Raw genomic sequence first — 13,013 nt, forward strand, 5'->3', positions numbered from 1 at the left:
CAGATCATATATACCATCTTAAAGTTTTAAATACCATTTCATGAATTTGGTGGCTCACGGTCTTCATGTAAAAAACTTCGATTTGGTCAGCGATGACTAGAATGATGGCCCCTGCAGAAGGGTAAGGGTCCCATGGGTGTAATCATCATTCGGGGCGATGGACCTGCCGCTTAACTCTTTTAGTGGTATTGACGAAATATTTCGTCTTCATATAAGCCTCATATTTTAGCACTGTGACAATTCCAGACATTTTGTATTTCTTAATGGAAAACCTTCTAGTTTTCACCTGCTGAAAATAGGAAGAAAGCCTACTTCATAAGGAAAGATATGGTATTTTGAAGGAGGGTTTAGTGATTTATAATTGCCACTTAAAGGGTTTAATGAGCAAATACAAAAAAATAGTATGTCAATGAATAAGAGAGCCAAAGATACCTAACCATAGTCAATGGGCCAGCTGTTTAATAAGAAATTCTGGTAAGAAATCCTCTAGTAAATCACCATTAAGCAAGAAAAAAAAACTGGCCAAATGAAAGACTAGTATAAGAAACTTATGGAACTAAGACAGCCAAGAATGGATGATTAATCAGCAAAGAGACTCGCGGGTTTATCATCACTGTGTCAAGGGATCCGTAGATGAATTAGCCTCAGATATACGATTGGCAATCAGATATACGATAGCAAACGGGCCCGCGGGTTTACGAGCAATACGGCAAGGGATTGAGGAATGACGGCTAATAATCACTGTTTTCAAGTAATATCACACTTAGAGACCAAACACTTACTTTTAGGACGGACTGTAAACAAAACCTGAATATTTCCTGTGTATGTAATTTTTTTTCCATAATAATTTATTTCCAGACAATCAAAAGATTGACCTGCTTGGTATGGTCAGCTGGGAGATCAGTGCAGGTAGTGAGAAAGGTGAGATAATTTTTTAACTTTTTACCTGAAATCGAAATTTTAACTTACAACGGTTTTTACGTGTAATGCGGGCAGAGCGGTGTTTGAATTTTAGTTTGAGGTCTCGTTTATAGTCAATATTTGCGTATCATAAAAATGGACGTTGGTCACAATCGATAACGTGACAAGTGAAATATCCTTTACCTGTTTTGAAGTAACTGCCTTGAGCCTGTAGTGTAGAGATCCCATTTTCCCCCTAACCAGTGTTATGCCCTTCTCCAGGAAGACGTTATTGCTTGTGTTAGTCATATAGCCCTCGCGTCTTTTGGCGTCGTGTGAGAGGCGAGTAAAATGAGTGAAAATTACAGGTGACGGGTCTTGTTCATAGGCGGGGATAGACTTGGAAGTCTGGGGGGGGGGCACGGTCATTATTGCTGGGGGGACACGATGATGATGATGATGATGGATGTCAATTCATGTATACGCATATACATTAGATCTGTCGACTCCACTTTTACGCTGGGTATTACTACGTATCTCCGCCCATGGTCTTGTTGTTGGAAATATGTTCCTAATAACTCCCAGAGTGGTTTTTTTTTTTTTTGATACGAGCGTAATAAACATGATCGCACTACACGTGTCTAGAATGCCCCAATACGTTCCAACTTTTGTCATGGACGAGTAGTGTGGCCGCTCCACCACTGGCAATGATCGTCAAATGTTAGAGGCTGGAAGGTACATTGGAAGGCTGGTCGGAGATATTTACCAGGACATCTCATCCACCTCAAGTTAAAGGAGCCGCCTTCCTTTCCGATGTTTCAATCCGTCTGACACATTGGTTGAGCTACGCCAACAGTCACAACACGCGGTGGTCACCCAAGTTATTTATAAATAAGCCACAGACCACTTTAGTGAATTGAAAGTGTACCGCGGGTCACTTAAGTGATTTGAGGATATGTCACGAGACACTAAGTAATGTGGAAATGTGCCGCTTAGTTAATTTTCACAAAATTATGTTTGAGTTACGGGCCGCATCAGATGACTCCAAGGGCCACATTTGACCCACGGGCCATGGATTGAGCATGTATGGTGTAGCCAGTCTATGTCACTCATGCTTCATTGCAACAGGAAATCAAAACATTGGAAATAAATATTTGTGAATGACTATGGGGCCAGGCTGAATACGAGTGTGGCCTAAGCTTCAGGTTGGCATCATTGTCAACAACAATGCTGCAAAAGTATTCAAAATTCCAGAGCGTAGGTTCGTCATGGCCAAGAGCAAAAGCGCCCCAAATATTCGCTATACCTCCATCTCTCTGTATGATTTTGCAGTTATAAAGTCCCGGTATCAAAATTTTAAGAATACAGTACACGAATCAACGTTCTGGTATTTTAAAATGCTATATCCCAATTAGAAATTTCAATGTAAAATGTCTAAGCATTGCTGTGATCGGTAATGTCCAGTCCGTTCTCGCTTCCTTATATTTGTTGAGCACTGAATATTGCTATTATTTTTAAAATGTATTCGTTCATATATTTATAGTGAATAAGGATTTGTTCTCGCTGTCCAGCTGGCCACCGTCAACCGAAGGTAATTATTTTCTCATCATATGATCATTGCATCATAATATCATATATATATATATAGATATAGATAGAACCGCTCACAACCCCGGACTGATGCAAAGCACCTTACTTCCGTTACCTCAAAAGAGGTAGGGTTGTGTCGGAGAACTTAACAAAGATTAATAGTAGTGGCCCCTCCCGTTGCTCCGTGATCGCAAATATCAAATTATTCGCGTCGTTCTCGCCATGAAGACAGCTATCAAGTCGATGTAACGTACAAGCCATTTGACTAAAAATGGATAGCTGAACCCAATGACCAGGGATAAAAATTGCACGTGCTCCCAGTGGCACATAAAGGCTGGCGACGGCAGCTTGGGATTTCAAAAGAAGTCAGGAGAAGTGTTGTGGGGCAAGTAAGAAGATGAAGTTGGCATGTTGATGTGGAAGATTCCAATGATCTAAATACACAATACATACAAAATATGTACAACACCTTCACTGTTACGAGAAACGAAGAAAAAAAACTTCCGCACACAATGCTGAGAAGTTTTGCTTCCCTTTATTTTTACAGGATATGCAATATACGCACACACACAGATGAAAACACATACAAAGCTTCCATTGCTCTGTTTATTCTCTCTGTTTGACGAGAATGATCAAACAGTCTCCGTTCGTAGTGCTGGGCATTCACACATTTGAATTACTTATTTACATAGCATAAGTTTCCCTTTTTCACATAATTGGGAATGCACATAAACATTGCTATACATACTGGGAGCAAATATCATGTGCTCATACACATATTCATGATTACAAAATTATAATCCTGATATGTGAGTGTATATACTAGAACATTTGTATTATTCTTCCGGTTTCTTACGACAGGGTCGATGAGTGCGTTGTTTTTAAAATAGTGTGTGCGGGACATTGATTCTTACTCTCGAAAATTGCTCTTACAGAAATCTCCTTGATTCCAGATGATTGATATAATATGGTATAGGAGCCTAAGCTGGCCCATTCAACTTGAGTCTGCTTCTATTTCAGATTCTACTTCCTAATCATTAATGAAATGTTCACTGCTTTCAATTATTATCAAAATAGTTTCTTTATTCTTCATCAGATAGCTCAAGACTCGTAGTTTTCTCGTTGCAGATCTTTGTAAAATAATTTTCCGTTCCCATTAGATCTCTCGTCCTTTGGTTGTGCTTCTAAATGGTACCCCTTTGTGTACTCACACTGTGTCACATAGCGTATCATAGTGTGTCACGAGTAAATATATATATGTAATGCATCTCCGTAATAAATGTGATTTCTTTATGGAATAGGGCCTTACGGCTACAAACTGATCAAAGTTTGTTTTTCTTCTTCAAATCCATTTACTCTCTCTGCAAAGCTAATGTGATAAAGTATTTCCAGATATTTGCACGGTCCATCAGGTCAGCAATGACGACCTGCCTTCAACAAGGAAAGAAAGCACAGGAACCACCGTTGATTCCCGAACGGAAGGATCGCGGGACGGTGAAGAGATAGGTAACGCTATTCCACATGCTATTAATCCCTTCATGATTTTCACGCCATTTTGGAAAAACCCCACATGACAGGATTTTTACCCAGCTCTTTCCTGTATTCGTGTGAAATGATTTGATAGTTAAAAAGAACGACTTATTCTTCAATTACCCGAGCCCTAGAATTAGAGACCCATATTATTTCCTTCCTTGATGGGAGAACATGTTTTTACGTAGAATCTATGTGGTGCTATGACACGATCTTGTGTCTGTATTTACTGTGGCACAGACTTGATAAGGGATAATATTCATAATATTATATGAAGATACACTCTATTTTCCCTTCAAATATCAATTATGGATCGTTGATCATGAGAGTAATTTTTTCCGCCCAACTATTTGCACTGTCAACGGCTTTCTAAGGAACCGCGAATGTGTGTCGGGATTCGAAACAGGTGCCGCGAGCATGCTTCTATGTAAAAAATAAGAATGTCGGGAAAAAAAGTATGTATATGATATCAGGTACTTTTCCGTTCGTGGGGCTCCAATTTCAAAAGTTCGATACTAGTGAGTGAAAGCCAAATATGGTAACCTGGGTTTAGGCCAGGAGAAGACCATTTAACGGAAAAGTGGTGAAATAATATCTGATGAAATAAGCATTGCTGTTAGGGCCAGTGCAAGGGCATAGTGGGGGAGGGGGACTTGGGGGGTCTGGTCCCCGAAAAAGTGAGAAAATTACCGAAATAGGGGAAAAAGATAGCCAAATCCATTGTTCTATCACTTTGCTTCGCCCCCCCCCCCCCCGAAATGAAATTGGTCCCCTCCCTGAACGAAATTTCTGGCTACGCCCCTAAGGCAACGGTTAAAAAGTTTGTTAAATTCTTGAAATTTATTTCTTTCTGCTTATGTAATAAAAAAGAGGCTGATATAAGAGGCTGAGGGGTGATTTAAAAAATTATAAAATTATTTGCAGTTCCTGATGCTGAGGTTTGCCAGGCCAGCTCTGATGAAAGAGAGCTTCAGATGCAAAGCCAACACCAGAGCGAAGTAGTGTCATCGACATCAGACACAAACCGTAAGCATTTCCAAATTATTTTTTTAATGATTTTTACAGGGAGGACCACATTCTGAAAAGTCACCTCCAGGGCAGGACTTTCACCTGGCACACTATGTAATTAAAATTTTCCGTTAAAAAAAAAACACAAGTTGAATTAGCCCTGTTATTAGCGTAACATAACATGTTATTTCGCCTTGGTAGAGGATAAATTATTGCACGTCATACTACGTTTCTTGAGGCTGTTATGAAAGTTCTGTATGTGGAAAAATAACGCATTCACATTCACCACAAAGCCACCGCTTTGAGGTCCCCGGCTATTCGAAGGGTGTCACAAATGAAAAGTGTAAGGAGAACCCCATATTCATGGGGAAGAGGGGGAGGGCTACGCATGGAATGCTCAAATTATTTCTGGTTATAGTCTTGTCCGTAGGGCAGGCTTCTACACTAGGACTCCTTATATTGAATTTATAATAAATTTATAGCACAAACATTTTTAAATACAGTCATTATTTTAATGGGAGTTTCCCGGCCAATCCCTTTCCGATTAATCAGTTTTATTCAACAATCAATATACTTTTGTCCTATAAAATGTGCTCATGCAATAAAGTTCATTCATGTATTTCCAGAAGATCCAAATTACTTCGAACTGGCGAGCTGGCCACAGGACGTTGAAGGTAACAAATTTTCTCATCCTAGATTTCGTACGTGACGGAAAAAAATATTTGAAATTTCTGAATCTCTCTTCATTTGTTATATGTATAATATGTTATACAATCATTCATAACTGACGTATAATACGTTCAGCGTTCCAATATTTATTTCAAAATAGCGAATGTGTGAAATAGATGTAAATACAGATATGAGCAGTTGCTTTTATCCACATTCGAAAAACTCAAATTAATGTAATTAGATTTTTTCTCATCATATGATCATTGCATCATAATATCATACATATATATGTATATATAGATGGATAGATAGATAGATATAGATAGAACCGCTCACAACCCCGGACTGATGCAAAGCACCTTACTTCCGTTACCTCAAAAGAGGTAGGGTTGTGTCGGAAAACTTAACAAAGATTAATAGTAGTGGCCCCTCCCCTTGCGCCGTGATCGCAAGTATCAAATCATTCGCGTCGTTCTCCCCATGAAGACAGCTATCAAGTCGATGTAACGTACAAGCCATTTGACTAAAAATAGATAGCTGAACCCAATGACCAGGGATAAAAATTGTACGTGCTCCCAGTGGTTCCCATAAAGTCTGGAGACCGCAGCTTGGGATTTCAAAAGAAGTGAGGAGAAGTGTTGTGGGGCAAGTAAGAAGTTGAAGTTGGCATGTTGATGTGGAAGATTCCAATGATCTAAATACACAATACATACAAAATATGTACAACGCCTTCACTGTGACGAGAAACGAGGAAAAAAAGATTCCGTACACTATGCTGAGAAGTTTTGCTTCCCTTTCTTTTTACAGGATATGCAATATTCGCATACACACAGATCAAAACACACACATACAAAGCTTCCACTGCTCTGTTTATTCTCTCCCCGTTCATAGTGCTGGGCATTCACATTTGAATTACTCGCATATATTATTTACATAGCATAAGTTTCCCTTTTTCACATTACTGGGAACACACATTACTATACAAACTGCGAGCAAATATTATGTGCTCATACATATATTCATGGTTACAAAATTATAATCCTGATATGTCAGTGTATATACTAGAACATTTGTATTATTCTACCGGTTTCTTACGACAGGGTGAATGAGTGCGTTGTTTTTAAAATAGTGTGTGCGAGAACATTGATTTTTACTGTCGAAAATTGCTCTTACACAAATCTCCTTGATTCCAGATGATTGATATAATATGGTATAGGAGCCTAAGCTGGCCCATTCAACTTGAGTCTGCTTCTATTTCAGATTCTACTTCCTAATCATTAGTGAAATGTTCACTGCTTTCAGTTATTATCAAAATAGTTTCTTTATTCTTCATCAGATAGCCCAAGACTCGTAGTTTTCTCGTTGCAGATCTTTGTAAAATAATTCTCCGTTCCTCTCGTCCTTTAGTTGTCCTTCTAAATGGTATCCCTTTGTGTACTCACACTGTGTCACATAGCGTATCATAGTGTGTCACGAGTAAATATATATATATAATGCATCTCCGTAATAAATGTGATTTATTTATGGAATAGGGACTTATGGCTGCAAACTGATCAAAGTTTGTTTTTCTTCTTCAAATCGATTTACTCTCTCTGCAAAGCTAATGTGATAAATTATTTCCAGATATTTGCACTGTCTACCAGGTCAGCAAAGACGACCTGCCCTCTACAAGGGAAGAAAGCACAGGAACCACCGATGAATCATCCGATGAATACGCCGTAGAGACTCCTCCCGGTAAATGAAAGTTTTTTGTGTTTTATTTCGGCTCCACATTTAGTTTAAATAGTTACAGTTTCCTTCGGCGTTACTTTCCATCGCCGAATAAATCTTCAATGCTCAGAGTACACGCGCAAAAAAAATATATATACATATTTTGACGATTTGTATAATGAGAACGTGAGGTATCTCGTGGGACATACAGATGGTTTTCGCACACAAGAGTAGAAGGCATTTCCCAAATCTAACTTAGCCGCAACTCCACATTCCGTTAACCAATTTGTGTTCCAGAATGAAAGAACTAGATGATGAAAGAAAAACAAAATCGTAACATACAGGGTGTCCTGTAAGTGATAATGCGGCCTTTATCTCGTCAACCGTTCTTCGTAGCGGTATAGTTTCAATTTAGAAAATGCTCGAAAGGCGTTCATAAATTACCCTGTATCAGTATTGAGAGTGAAAATAAAGTGTATAACGAAATAAAAATATAAACTGAGATATATGAATTCAAAGATTGGGGAAAAGTTGTGAGAGGGCAGCATAAATGAGAAAAAAAGCGTTGTCGGATAGTTTTGCTGTTCTTTCATAACATTTATTTTTCTGTTTGAATTCAAAAATATTTGAGCGAATATTGCACTCAGAAACTTGGAATTTTTTCTATTGGCCTCAGGAGATACAGGGTAAAAAACTTTTTAATTGGAAGTTAGAGAACTAGGTGTCCGTATAAAAATTTAGATATTTTGTTTGTGACGCACTGTATTTTCACTTTCAAAACTGGTACAGGGTAATTTTTGAACACCTTTTGAGCATTTTTAAGCTGGAATTATACCTCTACGACGAACAGTTGATGAGATAAAGGCTGCATAGGCGTAGGCAGAATTTTCTCAAGGGGGAAGTGTTCAATTTTTTGAGTTGTTCTCGTGGGGGGGGGGGGGTGGAGGAGTTACGTTTTTTCCCGCAAGAGAACACTATAATCTCGGCTTGTCGGTGGTTAGACACCTCCTGCGTTCGCCAATGAAAGGCCTTAATAGCACTTTAGTTAGTGTTTTTACTGTTCTTCCATAACATTTATTTTTCTTTTGAAGAACACACGCCTTTTCAGGGAGGGTTTCAAAATCATAGAAAAATTATGTATGATTTATTTTTTATCGGAAAATTTTACCATTAGCACTCACAAGTATAGGACGGAAAATCATTTCCTTACGGGGTGGTTAAGGGTCCCTGGATATGAAGAGCATATTGAAATGCGCTCTTTCCGTAGAGAAGAAATAATGTATAGAAATTGATGTGCCCCGATATAGCGATTCTATTAACATTTCGCTGCTAACGTGTAGATTCAAATAATGAATAATGCATATGATGTTTCTCTTTCTCTTTATGAATAGGGTACACGAGGCTCGAAGAGGAGTACTCTGACGGCGAAAGCATCCCAGGTAAATGAAAGTTATACATGTTATTTCATCAACGTTGAATTCATATTGTTTATGGAATTATGGATGCGTATGTGACGGCATCAACCGTAAATTGCTGAAATTGGCTTCAGGGTGATTGAAAGGCAAATCTTGGCTTTTAGCACCCGCTGAATTCGAAAGAAACAGTGGCGAAAAACCGACTACTAATCATGTTGTGTATAACTAAAGCACCCTCAAACAGAGAGATTACTCCTATTAAGCTCGAATTAAAGAGAATAAATTGCACAGTTGATGCTGCTATTCTAGGGACATATTACACGAAGACATGTTCTGTGTTTGGCTAACAGATTCAAAATGTTCCCTGATAACTATCTCCCTACACCCGAAATGAATCGGGATTTCATTTTTCACCGCGAACAAAACGATCAATAAGCGCGAAATAAGAAAGATTTAAAAAAAAACTCTATTGTTGGCTTCTAGATTTTAAATAACGAATAATGTATATATTTTGCTTCCCTCTCTCCTTTGCGACTAGAATACCAGCAACTGGAAGAATCAGACACTGAAAATGAAAGCTCGGAATGTGATGGTAAATGAAAATTATTTGTTATTTAAGCCACATTGAATTTATTCTGTAAATTAAATTCTCATACTTTTCCCGAATCCGTCGTGTACAAGTTTCGGGGTATAAGCGAACAGGAAAAGGGAATTTCTTTTTGCTTACCGTTAGATTCGGGTTCTTCGAGGAATCGTTGAATTCTCTCACGTGTCTTTGACTAGAAATTACTGTAATTTGAGTTGCCTCGAATAAAAGACGCGAATCTATTAGAACAAGTTTCCAACATTTTCTCGATATGAATCAATCGATTTTCTTTGTCATTTTCCAATCAATTCGAGTCTTTGCTTGGGATCTTTCAGATCGAGATAAGGAGGAAAATATCTCTTCGGACGCATCAACAAGAGGTGAATCTCACAGTCTCGAACTCTCTACAGTCTTCGAACTCCTCTCGGCGGAGCCACAGTCTGAGGAAATGAGCTTAGGGAGTTGGCTTTTCGAAGAAGTTGATGCAGGTACAAAAAAAAATTCTAGTTATATATAATATATTCGGAGTTTTGCTTGTTTTGCTTACAGAATTAGTACAATTACATTAGTATTACCACCACAGTACTTGACCATATATACATCTCGTAAACATTCCATTCCTCGTAACATTTGCGGACATCGTTCCCTCTTACTTTGTTTTTTCTTGCGTTGACCTGGTTTTACTATGCGTGAAAATCGGTGTATCCCATATACACCGATTGCTAATGCATGCGCAGCTTAGAACATCGTAAAGTCCCGTTAATACGACTCCATATCACTGACAATGGTCATTTTCATACTCCTCTGCGAGACGAAATATTTGAATCTTTTCCTCGCTTCAAATTGTTGAGGATAAACATCACGAGACCGTCACCCGTAGTCCGAAGCCCGTTCAAAGTCTCATTATTCTATATATCCATGGGTTCTACATGGTCCGCAATTTTAGCGGATTAAATGCTATTGAAAATTGCAATAGGATTGTGATTCCCAGCTAGTGTGTGGAAAATTGGGGTGGGGGCACGAGCAGAATTCTTAGAGGGACCGCGTAGAGGTGCCAAGAGATACATATTTAAAATTCTCATCTGATTAACGTGGATGGCGCGAAGGTAGAATGTTCGGAAAATGCCGTTATTTAAGTAATATTCGAACAGGAAACAAATATAGTATCAACAATTTCACAACTTCCAAATAAACTTTCTTGCTTAAATGAAATAATAACAAATGGCAAACTCGCGGCAAATATTGATGTACCAGCTCACCTACAAATTTTTGGTATTCAAGACACCCATATCTGAAGGGAATATTCAAATTTCAGCAGCTCCGAATGGAACTGACGGGATTTCTCGCTCGGTACCGGAGCCCCAGGACAAAATCAAAGACGAAACGTTGGCCGTGATAGAAAGTTTGGTCCAAGCAGTCGTGGAAACGGTCGACAAGGAGCCCACGAAAATACAGGACTCAGTCGGAGAAAAACAAAACATGGTGATCTCCGAAAATTGTAAGTGTCACGATCGATTTAATTCTGAAAAATTCGACGCTGATTTAATTTTCATGTTTGACTGTTTCATCCTTTACCGAAAATATAACCTCTCTCCCTTTATCGTATTTTATTTTGTTTTATCTATTTATTTCATTTTTTTACCAACGCTCGAATCATAATTTATATATTGAAGGAAAGTAAATGTGATTTCGTCCCTAATTTGAAGGATAAACAAAACGAGAACAAATTCCGATAAATCTTTGATCATTGAAAATTCGATAGGAAAATTCCACCCACGCTTTTCTTCGAGGATAAATACATAAATTTTATAAAATTCGATGGAAATGTGAAAACGCTCTGATATCACCCGTGGGGGTAACTTCGGTTTAATAATGTGAAATTCTCTGACCGTTTAGACATGAGAGAAGATGCCAATGTTAAGGCAACGGAGCACTTGGAAACCTGCAGACCAGTTGCTGGACAGAGAAAGACGGCGAAGAGGAAGAATTGGTTCCGGCGGCTGTACCGGAGACTTCGTCGTGTCTTCAAAAGGCACTAATGACTTTACGTCTCGGCGGGACAGCTAGTTAACAGCTAAGAAACTAGTTCTAGTATAACTTTTTTTTTTTTAAATTCTTCTCCAGCTTAACTGAAATGGCAAAGCAATTATTCTCAACCAGCTTAAAAATTAAAAAAAAATACAAGTTCTGTTTATTATGGCAAGGCAGTTATTTGCCAAAGCATATTGTAACGATCCTTATGTTGCCGATTTTCATGATGATATCTTTATTATGATTATTTTTGATCGTGATTGATTAGAGAAAAGAAAAAAAAGATTTGAATATGAATAAATCACGGATGTTTATATTTTCTGAATATATCGTTTCCTCTCTTATTTTGTCGTTTTCTATAGAATGGCTTATTGTTGCAATACAAATTATTATGTACATTTTAGCATGATATAACTCTTTAAGAAAGTTTTTTACTGACATCAGAGATTTGTAGAGATGATTTGAAAGGAGTGATATATACTATTATCATATTTGTTCTGATCCTTCCATCTTATTATTTAACGATAGCGAAATGATCCGAAGGGGATTTTAGATATCAATTGTATCAGAATCGATTTTCACATGTAGTCGTGGTCAAAACTAACATTTCAGACTAGAATTGAAATGTTTCTACAGCAGTGTCGAGTGAATTAACACTCGAACTCGATTTTGATTCCATAGGTCATCCAGAAGGGTGGGGCTCACGAGGCTCCGGTCCATGGGCCGGTGTCGTGCTCTGTGAGATCAAGATAAAACCAGTCGTGATCTGTGAACGGCCAAACTCTTCTTCATTCTTCACTGGGACCAATTTTTTCTTGGGGTATTTCTTCGATAATAGAGACAACTTGTCGTGAGATTTGTGTACACGACTTGAGATTCCCCTTCTTTATATTATACAGCATTTAATCCCGCACCATGCATCAAAAGCAAAATTTTTACTCTGGATTTAATTTAGAATACCAAATAATGTAATTGAAGACTGCGCTGCATGGCAGCACGATGTTCAAAGTGCCGCGCGACATACCGTGAATTAAAAACCTAATAGGTATTTTGAATGCATTGTTACTCTAAAGATGTCCTATGGCACATCTATCAAATTAACCTCGTGGCACACTATTTGGAAATTCCTGTGCTAAACTCTTATTTGCTATAATTAGCTAGATGTCTGCGTTTTCATCTGAGTGAACTGCAGTTAATCTTTAAATTCTAGTTTCTGACGTAGAAATAATTCGACTTACTGAAATTATGTTGGCTTGGCGATTGGCCAAAACGTCAACAATCATACATATATATATACAGTACAGCGAAAAAAGGGAATACCCGGCAATAGAGGAATTTACATTCGAACTGATTGGCAGCCAATAATCACTGGCAATTATAATATTACTTTATAAGGACCGGTCCTCTATTGTCGATGTAAAGAATAGAAAAGTATTCGGTCGCTCAGAGCACGTGCGACGATATTTATCTTGGTCGCACAAAGCACGTTATTTCCTTTGTTGCTCAGAGCACGGTCACACAGCGTACGTAACCCATGGGCCCGGGGAAGATCCCCGATATTTTTTGTTTTTGCA

The 13,013-nt window shown here is 38.3% G+C and overlaps 1 protein-coding gene across 1 annotated transcript; it reads left to right on the forward strand.

Annotated features, from left to right (window-relative positions):
- The first annotated feature begins 863 nt into the window (after positions 1 to 863).
- On the forward strand, positions 864 to 11,545 carry LOC149088182 (uncharacterized). The gene is made up of 7 exons (XM_089252793.1): positions 864 to 921; positions 2,444 to 2,491; positions 7,321 to 7,431; positions 8,799 to 8,846; positions 9,361 to 9,414; positions 9,744 to 9,896; positions 10,724 to 11,545. Exons 1-7 carry the CDS (start codon positions 885 to 887, stop codon positions 11,065 to 11,067), a joined length of 795 nt encoding a protein of 264 aa, XP_089108919.1. The 5' UTR covers positions 864 to 884; the 3' UTR covers positions 11,068 to 11,545.
- Positions 11,546 to 13,013: the final 1,468 nt, after the last annotated feature.

The sequence above is a fragment of the Pholcus phalangioides genome, unplaced genomic scaffold (assembly GCF_987345545.1).
Source record: "Pholcus phalangioides strain wild (caught in Gottingen) unplaced genomic scaffold, Ppha-v1.0 ptg000003l_1, whole genome shotgun sequence".
NCBI classification, from domain to species: domain Eukaryota; kingdom Metazoa; phylum Arthropoda; class Arachnida; order Araneae; family Pholcidae; genus Pholcus; species Pholcus phalangioides.

Bases quoted from the DNA above. Each gene is read 5' to 3' on its own strand.
- LOC149088182 (XM_089252793.1), top strand. From the start codon at position 885: ATGGTCAGCTGGGAGATCAGTGCAGGTAGTGAGAAAG. The intron at 2,492-7,320 runs GTAATTATTTTC...AATTATTTCCAG, and splicing joins CTGGCCACCGTCAACCGAAG to ATATTTGCACTGTCTACCAG. The intron at 7,432-8,798 runs GTAAATGAAAGT...CTTTATGAATAG, and splicing joins CGCCGTAGAGACTCCTCCCG to GGTACACGAGGCTCGAAGAG.